Raw genomic sequence first — 19,866 nt, forward strand, 5'->3', positions numbered from 1 at the left:
CAGGGGGTGACTCCTCTGGCTGCAGTAAGAAGTGAGATTGTATGGAAGTCTATGAGACAAGGACTCTACTTCTCTCTGGGTGTGATGGACGGGTCTCTACCAGAGACATATACGCCGTCTCTACCTCACTCCTGTGCATCCAAATATGTTCACTTCTGTTCATTGGTTGAAAAAACAACATGGCGACGGCCGTAATCCAAGATGGTGACGGCTTCAAAACATCAGTCCACAAACCAATGGGTGACGTCACCATGACTACGCCCACCTCTTCTATACGGCCTCTGCTTTTTATCGCACGTTAGTGCACGTGATCGTGCCCCACTGGTTAGCTCTGCACTGCTCTCATCCAGCGGTTCCAGCTGATGATGTCATCATGACCGAAATGAAAGGTTATGGGGTAAATGTTGCCTCGTTTCAGAAGTTTGTCTTTGAAACTCAGCATCTTTTCATTTCTTCCATATCTTTCACCTCAGATGAAACAACAGAACAACAGTCCTCATGCACTCTGTATGGTCTCACAGCGAGATGAGTAAGGCAGGCTGTAGTATCTACACTGTATCACAGGAAGGACTTCAGGGCGGGACGTCATTCACATTCTCCAACTTTACAGCACAGAGGTGAATGACTGGGTGAGGCTCCTCTGAGGGATGAAGGTTTGTTGGGGCAAGACGATGATCCAGACACTCGTCATCAGCTCTGTTCAGGCTGTCGTGTCTGTTTCTTCTTCTAGCTCCTCCTTCTCTTCCTCCTCCTCCACCTCCTCCTCCTCCTCCTCCTCCACCTCCTATTCCTCCTCCTCCTTCTCCACCTACTCCTCCACCTCCTATTCCTCCACCTCCTATTCCTCCTCCTCCTCCTCCTCATCATCCTCCTCATCATCGTCCTCATCATGGCAGTGCGTGATCTCCTGCGGCGCCTGAGGGAAGAAGTGGGGGGGCTGGATCTCGCTGACGGACCGAGTCAGCTGGTGCCGTTTGCACTCCATCTCGAGGTCGACGTCGTGGCGGTTCCGCGTGGCCAGCGGCGACTCTGTGTCGATGACGCTGACGTGGGCGTGCTCCACTGTTGACTCATGGGGCATCTGGGGAGGGAGAGTTTTCAACGTAAAGCCATGAATCCGAAAGCCTTTAAAGTGCAGAGACACAAAGGTGGGTCAGAGTGAAGCTCACCAGCACGTGTGCAGCTCGGAACAGGTAGCTGAAGGGGTAGTACAGCAGGTTGATGAAGGAGGCGGCGTACAGGTCAGCATAGCGCATCACCTGGGAGGCGAACAGCGTCTGCCGGGATCCACTGCGGAACAGACTTCCCATCATGCCGTAGCACATGTCCATGTCATGTGTCACTTTCTGGAAGGACAAGGAGACTTATTATTTCTCCTCAACCCTGAGCATCTCAGCAGCCATGATTTGTCTTTTTGGCAGCAGACCAAACCTTTCTAAGCAAGGAGGAAGCATGTGGTCTTCTTCATGGGAGTGGAACCTCTTTGAGTGCATGGGCATAAATACAGCTGTACTGAACTGTGCTCACTTCATGTAGACTTGTCTCTGTCTGCTGTGTTGAGTTCATACATCATTTCGTCCAAATGGGTGGTGTTGTCGTGGTGTCAGTTCACCGTTATCTGCTTTAAACGTAGCTTCTACTCGCCGTAGTGAAGCTCATGTAACCACAAGTGGTGGCGGCGCCTGGTCGTGCACATCGGAGCTTTTGTAACTTCTAGTTTCTTCTAGTGGACTCTTCCTTAGTGGATTCTACTTTAGTGGAGCTCTACCTTAGTGGAGCTCTCCTTTAGTAGAGCTCTACTTTAGTGGACTCTACTTTAGTGGAGCTCTCCTTTAGTGGAGCTCTACTTTAGTGGACTCTACCTTAGCGGAGCTCTACCTTAGTGGAGCTCTCCTTTAGTAGAGCTCTACTTTAGTGGACTCGACTTTAGTGGAGCTCTCCTTTAGTGGAGCTCTACTTTAGTGGACTCTACCTTAGCGGAGGTCTACCTTAGTGGACCTCTCCTTTAGTAGAGCTCGACTTTAGTGGACTCTACCTTAGTGGAGCTCTCCTTTAGTGGAGCTCTACCTTAGTGGACTCTACCTTAGTGGAGCTCTCCTTTAGTAGAGCTCTACTTTAGTGGACTCTACTTAAGTGGAGCTCTCCTTTAGTGGAGCTCTACCTTAGTGGACTCTACCTTAGACTAAGGTAGAGTCCACTAAGTTAGTGGACTCTACCTTAGTGGAGCTCTACTTTAGTGGACTCTACTTTAGTGGAGCTTGACTTTAGTGGAGCTCTACTTTAGTGGACCTCTACTTTAGTGGACCTCTACCTTAGTGGACTCTACTTTGGTGGAGCTCTACCTTAGTGGATCTCTACATTAGTGGAGCTCTACCTTAGTGGAGCTCTACCTTAGTGGAGCTCTACTTTAGTGGAGCTCTACTTTAGTGGGCGCTACTTTAGTGGAGCTCAACTTTAGTGGAGCTCTACTTTAGTGGAGCTCTACCTTAGTGGACTCTACTTTAGTGGAGCTCTACCTTAGTGGATCTCTACATTAGTGGAGCTCTACCTTAGTGGACTCTACTTTAGTGGAGCTCTACTTTAGTGGGCGCTACTTTAGTGGAGCTAAACTTTATTGGAGCTCTACTTTAGTGGACCTCTACTTTAGTGGAGCGCTACCTTAGTGGAGCTCTCCTTTAGTGGAGCTCTACCTTTGTGGAGCTCTCCTTTAGTTGGACTCTACTTTAGTGGAGCTCTCCTTTAGTGGAGCTCTCCTTTAGTGGAGCTCTCCTTTAGTGGACTCTACCTTAGCGGAGCTCTACCTTAGTGGAGCTCTCCTTTAGTAGAGCTCTACTTTAGTGGACTCGACTTTAGTGGAGCTCTCCTTTAGTGGAGCTCTACCTTAGCGGAGCTCTACCTTAGCGGAGCTCTCCTTTAGTAGAGCTCTACTTTAGTGGACTCTACCTTAGTGGAGCTCTCCTTTAGTGGAGCTCTCCTTTAGTGGAGCTCTACCTTATTGGAGCTCTCCTTTAGTGGAGCTCTACCTTAGTGGACTCTACTTTAGTGGAGCTCTACCTTAGTGGATCTCTACATTAGTGGAGCTCTACCTTAGTGGACTCTACTTTAGTGGAGCTCTACTTTAGTGGGCGCTACTTTAGTGGAGCTAAACTTTATTGGACCTCTACTTTAGTGGACCTCTACTTTAGTGGACCTCTACTTTAGTGGACTCTACCTTAGTGGATCTCTAATTTAGTGGAGCTCTACTTTAGTGGAGCTCTACTTTAGTGGAGCTCTACTTTAGTGGATCTCTACTTTAGTGGAGCTCTACCTTAGTGGAGCTCTACCTTAGTGGACTGTACCTTAGTAGACTCTACTTTAGTGGAGCTCTACTTTAGTGGAGCTCTACCTTAGTGGATCTCTACTTTAGTGGAGCTCTACTTTAGTGGAGCTCTACTTTAGTGGGCACTACTTTAGTAGAGCTAAACTTTAGTGGAGCTAAACTTTAGTGGAGCTCTACTTCAGTGGACTCTACCTTAGTGGATCTCTACTTTGGTGGAGCTCTACTTTGGTGGAGCTTTAATTTAGTGGGCGCTACCTTAGTGGAGCTCTACTTTAGTGGAGCTCTACTTTAGTGGGCGCTACTTTAGTGGAGCTCTACTTTAGTGGGCGCTACTTTAGTGGGCGCTACTTTAGTGGAGCTCTACTTTAGTGGAGCTCTACTTTAGTGGGCGCTACTTTAGTGGGCGCTACTTTAGTGGGCGCTACTTTAGTGGGCGCTACTTTAGTGGGCGCTACTTTATTGGAGCTCTACTTTAGTGGATCTCTACTTTAGTGGACTCTACTTTAGTGGAGCTCTACTTTAGTGGAGCTCTTTTTACGTGAACAACGGGATGAAGACATGATTGTGATGAGACGGTTGTACCTTAATGCGTCTCTGCAGTGAGCTGATGTCGGGCCTCTCGTTGCTGCTGCTGTCCAGATGCCTGAGCAGGAAACACAGCTGTACTGTGACGGGTTAACATGCACTGGACAGAATGACAGCTGCAGTGGAACTGGACTACAGTGAAGCATTTGATGTTTTGAACACTATGAACTCCATGTCATTGATAAGGAGTTATGTTTCATGCAGAACACAAAGGGTGTATTACGTCTTCACTGATGACGTTTTACACAAATGTACGCCGATGATTCAAAAATGTAAACGCTAGTGGAGGACGAGGAAAAGTGTTATCTTCAGGGTTACACTTGGTCTTTGATTGGATAGAACAGAATAAGTGGTACTAGACCAAATCCACTATTCTAGGATCTCGTCATGCGACTACACTGCCACTGTATCTGGCCAATGAAACTAAACAACCGATAACGTTAAATTGGATCTTCACCTGGGACATTTATTCCACCAAACCAGAGCTTTTACACAAATGACCAAATGTAGTGACTTTCACTTCACTTCACTCAAACAGCAGCTTATGGCCAAATCATGTACATCATCCAAACTGTCAAGAAGAGTTGACCTCTCAAGAGCTGCCTCGGTAACATGTCGACACATTCAAGGGAGAGAAGTCAGGCTATAAGAGCGCAAAGCATATATTCAACGTTGACGTGTAATCAAACGGATAAAATGTATGAATAAATATAACGAAATGTTCTAATCAATGGTGTAACAAATGTTTAACTGCATAGAAGTGATTTAAACAAATGTAATGAATGTTTCTGTGTGTTCTGTGGAGCTGAGATAGATGTATTGGGCAAGTATTGGGCAAGAATGACATTGCTGTAATCAAGACCAGATGTTGGGTGTAGTCAAGAGAAAGATCTAGAAACTGATGTAATAGGTTGAGTCATACAGGCAATGTTCGGCTTAACGCCCTTTCCAGAGGGAGGGGGGATGAGTAATGGACCAAACAGGTGGGGGCTGATCACAGCCCATATGAGGAATATAAGGACATGCTTGCAAAGAACAAGCTGGGATTTCATCGCGGATGCCGTACCAAGCGCATCGGAAGAAGATACTAAAGCCTGCAGCTGATGTATTGAGGGCTTCGTCTCTGTTCACGAAAAAGAGACCTCTGTTCGTGGACTTTGAGATTAAAAGACGAAGTTTCTAACTCTCCCCACCGCTCGCCTCTTAACATCTGGACAACTGAGAAAGCCGCAGCTGCCTGAGAAGGACTTTGTACTGAGTTTTGAGAACAGCTGAACGGGCTCCGTTGCGGAGCGGGAGGACCGAGGGTCTGGCCAGACCTTCGCTCCTAACAACTCCAAAAGAACTCTTTTCATCGCACCATTGGACATCCAGCTCCAACCGAGCCGTCTCGGCAACTAAAACTAATGAGTATAATCGAAGAAGATAATTAAATTGACTAATCATGTGTAGTGACATTTTATGTGAGCTGTAGCTGTAACCCCTGCAAACTAACTAAATATAACCTGCAATAAATATCTAATCTGCATTTAAAGTGAAATCCTCAAGTGCATTAATTTGCTCGAAGTAGTAATGAGTTCCTCGTGACAGTAAAAAGTTAAAGCTATTGTATGTCTAACAACTGAGTTCTGAAAGGTTATCCTAGAGACCGAATCCACTGAACAATCCCTTACGGTTTTAGCAAGAATTAATCCTAGCCGTTAAAACCTAACCTGGCATTTACCAAGAGCACGGATCCATAAGAGGGAAGCTGCCATAACCGACGCGACTGGTGTGAGCGCCCGGGGCCAGGACTGGTCTCTCGGCCGAGCGCGCTCTGACCGGAGGAAGCAGGGTAGACGTTGGGAGTAACGGCAGTTAGCGGAGCCAGGCGAGTTCCCTCGCCAGAACACCAGCTCGAGAATCTTTTAATAGAGAGCTGAGTCAGTAATTAGCCCCGTATCGGGCCAGAAGTACCCAGGATCTAACACGTGGCGCCCATAACGTGGGGCTCGACGGAAAAGGAGTACGTTGAGTCCAAAAGAAGAACCCCGGCAGCTAAGAGAGGCTGTCGTTCGTGAACGAAAAGACCTGAGGTGAGGCGTTGGGGTAGAAAGCAAAGCTGCCCAAGCCTCGAAGAAGTCCGATTGCGAAGACATCCACGAATCGAAGCTGTGTGTGGTATTTACAGGCCAACACAGGAGAATCCGCAGGCGACGGGGAGCATCGACCAGACTCACCCGACCTGTAGAGGGACCAGAGCCTGATCCCATCCCTTCCTCAACGCGCGACGAGAGGCTTTGGGAGGAAGGCGACTCGAGACAACAAAGACAAAGTCCAAGATGGACGAATCGCCCGGAGGATCCGATAGCGGCGGAGGCGACCCAGCGGTACGAGCCAACGGCCCTGATGGAGGAATCGCCACCGGACAGCAGAGAGGACCCGACGGCGACGGAGGCAGCCCGCAGACGGCGACGACTCAGCAGGACGTGCCAGCGCCATCGACCCCGGACCAGGCAGTAGACGACAGCCCGGACCAGCAGACGGACGACGCTGGACCACACGGAGCGACATCGGGAGTACAGACACCGACACCGGCTCCAAGAGGCAGAAGCAACGTCCAACATCAGATCATCCTGAATGGCAAGGGATGGGACACCTGGGACAAATCTATTCAAAAACACCTACTCGTGCTGCATGACAAAGCAGATAGAGCGAAGGTGGGAGAAGAAGTAAAAAAGAATTGCGAAAGGGAGGGGGGTTATCTTGCTCCCCTCACCCATAAGTCCGGAATGGTGGCGGCAGTGGTGGGGTGTGCAGGACCCCCCTCAGGCAAGAAGAAAGTGGGAGAGTGGCTACACTGGTGGCTAGTAGTAATGAGGGTTATTAAAGGAAAAATAGTCACCATTATTAGCCCGTCAAAAGAATACGACTCAGTCGTGAAGATGCTCGCCGCAGAAATCGGAGCGGGGGCAGTGACTATAAAGCAGAAAGTGATAGCCACCGCCCGCTATAAAGAAAATAAAAAAGAGCAAGACGCAATAGCGGCATACATAGCCACCAACCTAAGTTATACTGAGGAGACCGGCGACGATCAGCACAGCACCCAAGGGACCGAGGTGTACACGGACTCCTCTACGGAGGCGTCCTCGGAAGCCGAAGTAGGAGACGAACAGGACAGTGGCAAAGACGAGGAGATCTCAGAGGAGGACGAAGTGGGGGAAGACTCAAAGCTGGACGAGAGCGACGAGTACCAACTGCTCCCGCCCTCCATGGGATCCGGGACTCCCGCTGCCACTGCAGTACGCACGATCCTGAAGGACTACAACGGCCCAGAGCCGAGGCGGCCCCAGAAAGCTAGGGGTAAGACCAGACATGTTCACTCCCCGAACCCAGAAGAGCATCTTCAAAAGTTGAAAAAGATGCCCGAGGGGACCAAAAAATATGCAAACCAGACAGGGTTAACCGCATATAACCACTTCGGAGAGCCTTGGGACATAGACAGCCACGGATTGGTTGTCTTAACTAACTCACATCTAAAGCCGCATATCTCCCGGTTCAGAAAGAGTCTGCTAAAAGAGGCAGGCAGCCTCTACAAAGAAGAACTTGAGGGGCGCCTCCACGGATGTAGGCAGAGACAGGAGGAGGTGGTGGTTACGAGCGGCGGAGCATCACGCCATTTTGCGGTGCTACACGTACCGATCGAAAGATATGAAGATGGCGAAGATCAGGACACTTATCGGGACAGCATAGAGGAGGCATTAGAAAAAGGTGTCACCCGAGCAAGCGAATTGTCCTTCAAAAGAGTCGTTATATGTAACGACGGCGCCAGGTCCGGCAACCTACCATGGGAGGTAGCAGAAGAAGCGGCAATGAGGATTCTGCACCTCCTGATGAACGCTCCCCACGGGTGGAACAACATCCGCGAGTTGGTGTTAGTCACCTCGGTGGCCCAATACCACGAGAGAAAAGAGAGAATACTGAGACCCCTCTTCAAAACGGAGGGGCCAAACAACTGGAGGGCAGGACCGCCGGAATACGAGGACGAGAACGCCCCAGTTGCGAAAGCAGTTCTGCCACGGCTCCCGCAATCAGCAAGATTGAAGAAAGAAACCAGGACGGAGCAGAGGAGCTACCAGGAATCAACACCCGGTCCTTCAGCACGAGAGGAGCGACGTCCACAGGTCAGCTCAAGCCAGGAAAAACCACAAAAGGAAAGAAGAACTCCAATCCCCTCTCCCCGGACAGTAGCGGTGCAGACAGAAGAGGAAACCCCCGTGCCAACCAAACCTCCACGGGGGATCATCAGCCCAGCAGAGTCAGTCGGCCTGCAGACAATGCGCTACTCAGGAGGAGGAGAAGCGCCCATGATAAGGTTCGAAAGTCCAGGCGGGACCAGGGAAAGTCCCAGGACTCCACAAAGAACACCAGAACCAGTTCAGCCGGCCTCGCCGTCAGCAGAACCAGAACGAGAGGCGCAGGAAGAAGCCGCAGATGTGAGTTCAGATGAAGAAGAAACAGCGCCAAGCCTGACCTCCATCGAATACGAGGCTCCGGGAGGAATGACCGACCTGAGGATAGGAAGCAGAAAAGGCAAGAAGAACGCGCTGCCCCTAGTTTCAGTGTGCACGGCTTCGCTGAAATTCCCCCGAGACGATCGTTACGGGCCCATGACCACCAAAGACGGAAGAAAAGCCTATGCTCCAGAGGTCGGTCAAACAAATTATGATGTTCCAGAAATATGGCTGCACGACCTCGAAGGAATGAAAGGAACAATGGTCTACGCGACAAAAAGGGAATGGGCGAATTTTCTAATGACCCCGACCTACGGCTCCCTCGCAACAGCCACGGAGCTGACGGGTAACTTTCGCACAGGCTTTGTGACAATCGTGTACGACGTCATGTTGCGACGCCTGAAGAAAGCAGCCTACAAGCTGGCGGCAGAGGAAGACAAAGAGCGGAGGCAAGACATCTCGGACACCGAGGACGAACAGCCACCTCAAGGGCAGGGCCTTGCACGAAGCAGCTGCCCCACCACCGCTGAAGAAAATGACTGCATAACAAAGATGCGGGCTTCCACCCAGAGCTTTGGTGAGTTCAAAAAGATCAAGGCGATGGTGACAAACCGAGACCCAAAAGAATCGGTGCAAGAATATCTGACGCAGAAATGGCTTATGGTAAAAGCTAGCTCCACAAACGATGAGGCGAAAAGATTGTGGCTGGCTCATGTGACGGACCAACCAATGGGTCCCGAAGAAACCGCGGAACAGCACTACCGAAGATTAGTGTTGGAGGACTGCGAAGACGAGGAGTCACACATCGACAAGGCAAGAAAAAGCTTAGACAAAGGGCAAACTCTCACCCAGGCATGGTACGCCTTGCGACAGGCGATTCCGCCGGACAGAAGTGTGCAAGTCCTTAGGAAGCTGACAAAGGGCCTAATGAATGACATCGATTTTGTGACCCTAAACATCAGCAAAAGTACCACCGAACAAATCCAAGAAACAGTAAGAAAGTGGGATTTGAAGAAAAAACACTTGGAAGAGAAAAGAGAAAAAGGAAACCAGCCGAAGCCGCCGGCTCCCAGGCCCTCGTATGACAACGCAAGGCCCACAGAGGGACTCGGTCCTTCACAGACACAGAGAAGGCAGTCGGGAGGATTCCAGAGGAGTCCACAAAACTACGAGCGTGAGCCAGGATTCCGGAGGGGTTCTCAAGGCTACCAAGGCTACCCGCGAGAGCAAGGACCTCAGCGGGGTCCACAAGGAAGCCAGAGGGAGCAGCAAGCTCCAAGGCAAGAAGGCTTCCAGAGGCAGGGCGTTTACCACAGGGCCCAGCCGGATCAACAACAGGAGGGGCCACGGCCCCCGCCAGCCAACAAGAGCGGTTTTCTCTCTTCCGAGGATTACAACAAGCTGACGACAGAACAGAAACAGGCCCTTCGTGCCTCCCGCCTAGAAGCTGGGAGCGAAGGGCAGAGAAAGTAATGGCTAAGCGGGCGCGGGTCACAGTGGATCATGCCTACTGGGTGGGGGACGACATATACACCGACGTGGATGGAATCCCCTATCAGGTAGATACTGGTGCAGAAGTGTCGATGACCCGCAAATGCCTTGAAACAAAAGGACACCTGACTGTTCAACTAGCCGACGGAACCATCAAAAAGATTCCGTTTGGCGTCTGGAAAGGAGTTGTATGGGCTCTAGGACCCTACAATTTAATGACAATAACAGACTTAAAAGAGCTGCATAGCAGCCCAGGCAATCGAACCCCAATACAACAGCGACTCAGAGTCCTCGGGGCAAAACTAATCCAGATGGGATCGTTATCACCGGAGTGGTACAAACCAGTGAACATTCCAGAAGTGACCAAGCAACAAATCGAAGACAGCGACCTTTCTCCGGAGGGAAAAGAAACGCTAGAAGACATACTTTCCAAAGCCGGAGTGGCTAGGTTCAAAAATGACTGTGGAGACATGGGTGCAAAATACACCCACACCATAGAAGGGGGTGTACACCCGCCAGTTCGCCAATACCCCCTGAATCCAGGGGCCGTTGCAGAAATGGACCTGATAGTCACGGAGCTCAGCGAACTAGGAGTGGTGCGCGAGGAGCCAAATCCCATCACAAACAGCCCAATACAGGCAGTCAAGAAGCCTGAGTCATCGGGAGGTGGCTGGAGACCTGTTATCAACTTCAAGGCCCTCAACCGCAGGACTGTCGCCAACCGCGCCAGCCTGATCAACCCACAAGGGACGCTGAAGACACTAAGACTAAAAAGGTACAAATCCTGTATAGATCTGGCAAACGGATTTTTCTCGTTGAGGCTAGCCAAAGCCTCCCAGGGCAAGACAGCGTTCACCCACAAAGGTAAAGCGTACGTCTGGGAACGGCTACCGCAAGGCTACAAAAACTCTCCGAATGTTTTCCAGTCAGCCGTGATGGACATACTCGACGGCCTAGAGACAACAATCTACATCGATGATGTATTCATTGCAGATGACACCGAAGAAGAACATCTGCAAAAATTGAGAAAAGTCGTAGAACGACTAACAGCGGCAGGCTTGAAATTGAATCTGAAAAAATGCCAATTTGGACGATTCCAAGTGAACTACCTGGGGTTCCAGGTCTCCAACGACCTGGGACTCTCAGACGGATTCCGGGAAAAAGTGGAGCAGATCGACCCGCCAACCTCGCTGAACGAACTACAGCAGGTGCTGGGGCTCTGCAACTACGTTAGGGACCATGTCCCTAGCTACCAGAAGTATGCAAGACCACTGTATGTAAAACTACGAAAAGAAAAGCCGGAAGATGCCCACAGGAAGTGGGAATGGACCGCAACGGATCAAAACAGTTTGGAAAACCTGCGGACAGCCATTAAAGAAGCTTTGCGGCTGGAGCCACGAAGCCTTACAACAAAGCTGGTGGCAGAGGTCAGTTGCAACGACGACGACGCAGTGGTAAAAGTGTGCAATGAGGGCGGGGGAATAGTCACTTTGTGGAGCTACACCCTGTCCTCCGTGGAAAAGAAATATCCAGCAGAAGAGAAGGAGTTGGCAGTACTGGCAAGATATTGGAGCACCCTGAAAGATCTTGCTCAAGGGCAGGGCATCAGGGTCCTCACGCAAAGCCAGGTCCATCGATTCCTAAGAAAAGCCACGGTAGAGAGCACGAAGGCGACGAACGCGAGATGGGGACGTTGGGAAGACATCCTGCTGGACCCAGACCTCGAAATCGGCCCTGCACAACCCGTGAGTAAGAAAAAGACGACTCGGGACGAGAAGCCAGCCGAACCGATAGAGTGGACTCTATACACCGACGGCTCGCGAAAAGGACAAGACGACAAAGCCTACTGGGGCTTCATTCTCAAGCACAATGAGAAGGAGCGCTTCAGACAACGAGGCCAAGTCCCCGGCAGTGCCCAGACCGGGGAAGTGACAGCAATACTGGAAGGTTTGCTCGAGTTGGAGCGAAGAAAGGTGAAAAGAGCTAGAGTCATAACTGATAGTTATTACTGTGCTCAGGCCCTTAATGAAGACCTGTCCATATGGGAAGAAAATGGTTTTGAGAGTGCTAAAAACAAGAAAGTAGCTCACGAAAACCTATGGAGAAAAATAGCCGAATTGCGGCTAACAATGGAGCTCGAAGTGGTGCACCAGAGGGCCCACACGCGAGCAGGAACTCATTGGCAAGGAAACGAAGAAGTGGATCGTTTCGTCCAGATGAGGCAAATTGTCTTTGTTGGGATCGAGAAGTGGGAAGATTTGCCCAAAGGACGGGTAGTCCCAGAAGAGAACGTGAAGGAGGTGGTGCAAGCAGTGCATGGAGCACTTGGACATGCAGGCACCGTTCCAACACGAAGGGAACTGGAAAAGCAGCGACTCTGGATTCCTGAAAAAGAAGTCCGCAGAATCCTTCAAGACTGTGAGTTGTGTGGTCGATACAACGCAGGAAGGAGAGGACAAAGAGTGGGAGGTCTCACCATTAAAAGTACCGTACCCTGGGGTTCTATCTGCATGGATGTGGCAGGACCCTTAGGGGTACCGGGTAAATGTGGAGAAAAGTACCTGTTGGTGCTAGTGGACTCCATGTCAGGGTATGTAACCACAAAAGCAGTAAGAAAAGCTAATGGCAACAGTGTTGTTAGCATGCTGGACCAAGTCTGTGGCTACTTGGGGTTGCCTAAAGAGCTCAGGACCGACAACGGAACGCATTTTCGCAACGCTAAAGTGGACCAGTGGTGCCAACAGCATGGGGTAATGAGGATCTACTCTCCCCCATACACCCCCCAGGCTAACGGGGTGGTGGAAAGGACCATTGGCTTGGTGAAAAGTTGGATTGGGAAAAATGCCAACTCGAGAGAATGGAGCACTAAGACCCTGGAAATCGCCAAAACCCTGAACGACCGCTACCGAAGTGACAGGCCCTCCCCTGCGGAGGAGCTGATGCGCCGCCCCTTCACATCACAGGAAGTGGGGCGGGGCTCCGAAGATAAAGAGCCCAAGCTTGAGCAAAAAGTGCCACTTCGAGTAGGACAGCGCGTCTGGATCAAGGCTCAGGTCGGTGCTTCTAACTCTGCAGTCAAAGCCAAGTACGATAAATCAGACATAGTTGTCAAAATATTGGACAGTAATACTGTTCAACTCAAGAAGAAAGGAATCCAAGGAGTAGGGCAGCTGAAGCCAGTTCCGTACTAGGAGAAAACCAGGAACTCAAAAATGGCCACCCACATACAAGCTTTACCACCCTTTGTCAGAGTGGCCAATGTCAAAGGGGTGGTTAACATGAGAAGGAGTACTACGGGGCTCTGGGCAGGAAGAGCCATGAAGAAGTTGGAGTATGCAAAGAAAGGCTTTCTCTCAGAAGAGAATGAAGTCTTAACATGGAAAGAAATCAAGAATGATTGTGTGGTCTGCCTGCTGCCGACCACCCTTAACCTCACATGGCAGGGACCCGGAAACAAGAAACCACACCGGGTCTCTGGACGAAGAAAGGAATTTGACCGTATGACCCACAAACCAGTGAAGGTTTTGGATGCATATGTGTGCGGTTTTTGTCGTATAGCGCTTTTGCCAAGGTTGCACTTCGTCATCCAGTGGGATCTGCGGGGGACAAAGCTGAACCTTAAGGACTGTGTCTGCCAATGGGATGGACACAGGCTGCTCCTCTGTGCGTCTTGCTCCGTACTCCAGCTGAATGGACTGCTGGTGCAAGCTGGAGCAGCAGACGGATGGCAGGTGAGAAAGTTTCTTCAGCCAATACAAACCCTGGCACCCGCCCTGTGGGAAGGTGAGGGTGCTGCCGCTCCTGTTGATCTATCACACAAGGAGACTGGAGGACCCTCGGCACCAGCTATGAGCCCACTCGACGGCGATCCACACGAAGCAAGTGGAAACAGTAGTGCTGTCCCCATGAGATCCTGGTGGGAGTCGGTGGAAAGGAACTGGCCATACAGCCCAGGACAGGCCGAGGTTGCCAACCCGCCCCTGTCTTCCGTACAGATCCCAGGGGCCTTCAGGGTCTATCGCAGCCCTGATGACCCAGGCTACGCAGCCACTGCTGCATCCTTACCCGATTGCCGCTTGGAAATGGTAACACGAGAAGGGTGGATGGGGCCCTGGGAATTAACAACCTGGCGCGTGTTAATCGAAGAGGTGTTTTGTGATCCTGATGTGCCAATACATGAGCTTGCCCCAGTGCCAACAGAGGCTGGTGCTCGCGGCACGAATCTCCAGTATAACACCACGGATCTGGACGCCTTCCACCACACCGGTGCCAGGACCAAAGAAAAGAGTAAGATTTTCACGGTCACCCCAGAGGGGTGGCGGAGAGACGGTGTTATGCAACTACCGGGCTCTTGGGCGACCAGAGCGCCAACGCCTACATGGGAGGCCAGCACGATGCGCGTCATGGTGACGCTGAAAACCGTGATGGTTCCATACGACGGTGTGTACTCCGTCGGGGTGGAGCTGACCAGAGCGGATGAGGCGGAGCCTCCTCCAAACCCACGCGCAGACGCAAAAGGTTTGACCGCTTGGGCACGGAAGTCATTTCGCAAACTGCAGCGGAGTGGAAAGCCTCGCAGTAACAGCTCTTAGAAAAAGTATAGCTGCTAGAAAAAAACGAAACTTGATTGTCAACATGTCGCTACCAAACCCACCAAACAAAGATTGCAGGGACCTATCAATAGTCTCTCAGTCCCTCCTCGCACAAAGAAGGCCATATCTGCAATTGCCGAACGAAAATGTCTTTTTGGACAGACCCCAACGCGATTTTGCCTACCGAAAAGGCCTCTGTGGCTCCGGCGCCTATTTCTGCAGCAATGGCGAATATAGGCGCTCGATTGACCTGTCAATACCCGGGAAGGCGGAATTGCTGACTGCTTTTCGCACAGGATGGCAACTCCAATATGACAGAGTCAATCGGACCCATCCGTGGCTGCTGCAGCCAGTCCTCCCTTGTCCTGACCAATCCCCCTGGATCCTGAATACCGTTTTCATCTCAGTTATGGGTCTGCGGTTGAAGTTGCGCTGGGGTCCTAACTATGCTGATTATTTGCAAAACGACTATGTTGATCTTTCGCTGGGTGAAAATGTGATCTGGACCACCAGCCCGGTCATGCGGCGTCTCATAGCGCTCCACGTGAAAAACAGCGCGCGCTGTGTAATTGAGAACCAAGACATAGAGTTGCGTATGGTTCATTACCGCCTGCCAGGCCTTGGCCCACCGAACCCGGACCCATGCCTGACCATGAGGGAATTGCCTCCTTCCAGATTACGGACTAAGGGGCTTGGCCGGCTTAACCTTCACGAACCCTCTGCAGCATGGGCTAAAGTAACGGAGCTCCAGACGGACGACGGTCAGCCGTTATATGCATCTCTTGCCAAAGTCCGGATCCTTATCGACCCAGTGGACAGACAGATCTACGCATGGCTGCGGCAAAATAATGCTGTGAACGAGGGTTGCTTTGAACCCCCCCCCTGCTCCCCCTCCTTAATCGTCACCTACTACCAGTGGGTGTGGCGGGGGCTGGACTTAGCCATTGGCAGATACCCATCGGTGCTATATCACCAGCTCCTGAAGGGCAGGATTAGTCAGTGCGATCCTGACTCTCCCCCGCGCCTCAGCTCCGGATGCCTAGCTCCTCTTCCAGAGGTGCTACCGACCAGAGCACTGCAGAATCCGAAACCATGGATCTCCCACTACTTCATGGGAGAGTTCATGAATTTAGGCGATCCTCAACCTTTACCCCCGTCTCATTAAGACGCCCCGGCAAGCGACTGGACCAATCAAGTGAACGACCTCGGAATGGAAAACGACTATGGCTTTGCTTAATGGCTAAAGTAGTAGCAGTATTAACAGGACTATGCCTTGTCCTGGCTATACTGTACTACTATGGTAGTATCCCATGGGCCCTCACTCATGTGAGGGTGTCCTACACTACCACAAAGAAGTTCGACCAGACATGCTGGACGGTCGACTCTGGAACGATCGTTCTCTCTCAACTCGCTGGACAGAAGCGCGCCTCGCCCTGGTTGGACCTTGAGGTTGGCTCTAATGCAACCCGTCAAGTCCAAGAAGGGGGTGGGACGGCTCCGAACCTGACAGCTACTATCATCGCGTGGATGACTATCTGGGAACAGAAAATCAACGATTCGAAAATCAACGACACGGGTGAAGAAACAGACTGGGCAGGCGAATTCCAGAAAGAAATAGAGAACTCGACATGGAGGATAGATGAAGTATCTACGCTAGGAGCGGAGATGAAGATTACGGTAATGATGAAGAAAGCACAAGAAGAAAAACGGGCACAGTGTAATTGGATCTACCCCGAAAACGGTGTCCCAGGCTGGTACTGTTCATGGGCATGTGTCTCATGGGCAGAGCAAGGGAACGAGGGATACTGGAAACCCGAGGTAACCTATGCAGCGAGCCACCGCAATGATACGTGTTTGATGATTTTACCGGCAGACGGAATGTTCTGGGGACACTACAATCTCACCTGTGAGGCCACACAACCGCGGCGAAAACCACGACGGTTTAAAGCTAAAGTGAGGCCACTAGGTGCCACAGGAAACACCACACTAGGAAACTCCACCGACTGCCAGCGGAACAACCTCACCAGCCGAGCCGTGAATGTCACGCAGGAGAAGGAAGAAGAAGAAGAGGAAGTACAACCTACGGCTTCAGAGACGGCTCCAGAGGAAAAAGAAGAGCAGCCGCAGCCGCCGCCGGTATTCAAGTCAAGTGACAGTCTTCGGAGAAATCGGAGCAGGAAATGGACGAAGCACTGTAAAACCAGCAAGCTCCCTCTCCTAGATAAGTGCTTCTGGAATGTGTTCTTTTATTGCGAAGGTCAGAATTACTTCGTAATAACTCCGGTAAACAAACCACAGTATCAGGCTCATAAGTTCATCTATCTACCCGAACCTAATGCCCGGCACGAGGCCTGGCTCAACAACACCCTGCCGTGGATATGGATAACCGAGCTGAAGCATTTCAAAGGAGCCTTCACGGAGGGATACTCCAGAGCCAGCTACGGCCTTTTGGGACCACGGACAACCGACATGTATGTACAAAAGCTGCCGAAACCCGAGGATTTAATGACAGCCCCAAGAGGGGATTTCCAAAAGATTGACACTTGTGTGACCAACAAAATGTTCATCGCTCTGAATGGAACAGAGTATCTAGCCGACGGCGCCTCCCCGAGATGCACACTCTGGCAAGAGTGGTATCGGGCTTGGGGAACGTGGCTATATGACTGCACAGGCCTGAAGACGAACAAGACGATCAAAGGAACCCTGCAGGCATGGAAAGAGGCCCACACCCGGGACGACGGTTCAACCTGGTGGGGCCTACAGAAGGATGAAGTGTTAGAATGGGTGGTGCCATGTCTAACTCAAACCAACAACTACTGGGTGAAGTATCAGTACCTGGCCACAGTGTACTCGAAAGAAAGAGACATCTGGCCTGGGGTTTGGAGCCGACCAGAACCATATGTGGGCCCACGGCCCTGGAAGATGGAATGCAATCGAGGAAACACGACCTGCAACATCAGCCTGGCCGGGGGACATTGTGAGACTGTGCCAGGATGGGAAGACCATTGCCAGACCCACTATGGAGCAGAATATGAAACCCACGTGCAAGAAGTAACCTGGGTGAAGGCTAAAGACGGGAAATGGAGACGGTCAGGGCCTCTGACTAGCAGCTGTACCAACTTAATCCTGGGCCATCGCATGAAAGACAGAGTGAACGTGAACGGCCAAATCATTCCCCCAGTAACCGACCCTACAGTCTTTCTAGCTGAGGGCCACGCCTTCAGGAAAAGCCTCTGCGAGGGTAAAGAAGACAAAGGATTTGAATGGGTAGGAGCTAACCGCCTCTACGGGAACGGAACCTGCTACGAGCCAGAAGAACACTGGCTGAGTTGCGGGAGCGGCCGACGAGAACACGAGTGCAGTTGGATCGAACTAACGGGCGCCTCCATAGCCGGGACCGCAACCATCGTAGTGGAAGAAGTGGCAGGGAAGATTGGAGAAGGATTCTCGGTCATAAAGGGATGGATGGGGAGTTTGTTCTCCTGGCTTTGGCCTTATTTGCTGATGATAATTGGAATTGTCATCTTGGGCCTAATAATCTGTGCCGCCATTAAGGGCGGGGTAGCAGCCACTGTTGCCTCGTGCTTTAAGGGGAAGTTGAAGGAAAAAGGAGAAGTGAAGAAGGGACTCCTCCCACGAAGGAAGGAGGAGTCCACCCACCTATAAAGGGTGAACAACTGGAGCGCCATAGCCATTGCAGACCCGGAACCTCAACCAAGAGCCTCATACTGAAATAAGAACGAATAAACCTAAGAAAGCCAAGATGACCAACATGACCAACACCACAACCATTGCACCTCCAGGCATGAACGCCACTTCTCACCCAGGCATGACCACTTTCGGAGTGAGTATGACCAACACCACGACTATAGTACCTCCAGGCATGACCACCTTCGGAATGAGTATAACTGAAGCATTACAGAACTCCTCCGACACAGCACGCAGATGCAGGCCATTCATTCGCTTAACCGACCTGGACTTTTGGGTCCTTGAGATCATATGGTTCTTCTACTGTTGCATGGGCGAATGGTCCATGAATCAGCCGCTAAGAATACTGGCCCTGGCTGTAGGGTGTCTGAAAACAGCGATTGAAAACATCTATCGAGGATCGCTGTGGCTTACCCTGACATGGTTCGCTACATACCTCCTGGGGAGAATCCACATCGACTCTACTCGCTGCGGTCTAGTAAAGGGTGGAATGGTGATCATCTGGCTGGTAATCGACGTCGCTGCAGTTTTCTACAACCCCCTGAAGATGGTCTCGGCAATCGTCGAGGCCTTTCTGGCGGTTACAGCCCTGACGTATCTCGTGGTCATGACCATGGCTATGAAAGAAAGAGGAAGAGGGCGTTGGCTCCACAAGATCGGCGCCATTGCTCTTTGGGGCATAGGTTGGGGCATAACTGTCGCCATCTACTGGTTGGGTTCTGAATCATCAATCGGGATAGCAGCCTGGCTCATGCTGTATGAGCCTTTGTTTCCAAGAAGGGTTAGGCCTACAAGCCCAGGCCTGACACCTCCTCCAATGGTGTTGGCCTCTCCATGGCTGCATTCTCTGGCTCTGCGGCGCTCTGCAAAGCGCTCCAATACTGAGAGGGGGCCTTAAAAAAGAATGAAAATAAGACCACCCCCTGCTTGCTAAAGCTTGGCTTGTAAAAATGCGCTGAAAAATGTAATGATTAATGAAGTCTTTGTGTTCAACAACATTCAGGAGGAGGTCTGCTGTGTCCGCTGTGGGATTCCTCCGGAGCTAATGTTGCACCTGTGGGAGGTAAACCAAGCCCTATGGTGCACCCAATGCTACCTGGGGCAATTCCCGGTAGGAGCAGCCAGCGGCCTCTTCTGCAAAGGAAGTACCCCTTATATGCCTGCGATGAATGTAGTCGACTGTATGGAATTAGAGGCTAAAGCTAAACCAGTGTGGACTTCCGCTGGGAGAACCCCACCAGAGGTCCTGCTCTATGCTGATGGTGTATACTGCCCAGTATACACAAAAATATGGGCGTATCCTGATGGCATCCGGGTGTCCAGCACCCACCTCACCGATGGCCGCTTCGTCGTCATTGGACCACGCCTGCCCGCCCTGCAGTATCCACTACCAACTCCAGAAGAAGACGACGACACGGCAAGCATCCCGGGTGTGGAACACCGAGACGTGGGTAGCCAGACGATGCTCGCAGGAGTAGTACCAAATCTAATGGGGATGTGGGGATACGACGAGGACTGCGGAGAGCTGGTGGAGGTAATCCCTGAAGGATTGATAGTCCCAGGCGAGGATGAGGACAAAGCATCAACCAGCCCCGTCCCTACTCCGGCCTCCCTCTCCCCAGACAGCATTCTGAACCAGAATGTGTTGGCCCTGGTGCTGAGCCTAGACGAGCAGATG

The 19,866-nt window shown here is 51.3% G+C and overlaps 1 protein-coding gene across 1 annotated transcript in view; it reads right to left on the reverse strand.

The window, feature by feature from the left end:
• Nucleotides 1–838: 838 nt before the first annotated feature.
• nt5c2a (5'-nucleotidase, cytosolic IIa) overlaps nt 839–19,866 on the reverse strand; it is a gene marked incomplete at its 3' end in the record, with an annotated part of 70,082 nt that continues 51,054 nt past the window's right edge. Inside the window, exons 16-18 of the mRNA XM_079280529.1 lie at nt 3,902–3,962; nt 1,170–1,346; nt 839–1,081 (exon numbers count right to left, since the gene is read on the reverse strand). Coding sequence (XP_079136655.1) covers nt 839–1,081; nt 1,170–1,346; nt 3,902–3,962 — 481 coding nt within the window. The remainder of the gene's footprint in view (nt 1,082–1,169; nt 1,347–3,901; nt 3,963–19,866) is intronic.

The sequence above is a fragment of the Melanostigma gelatinosum genome (genome assembly GCF_949748355.1).
Source record: "Melanostigma gelatinosum genome assembly, chromosome: 12".
NCBI lineage: Eukaryota > Metazoa > Chordata > Actinopteri > Perciformes > Zoarcidae > Melanostigma > Melanostigma gelatinosum.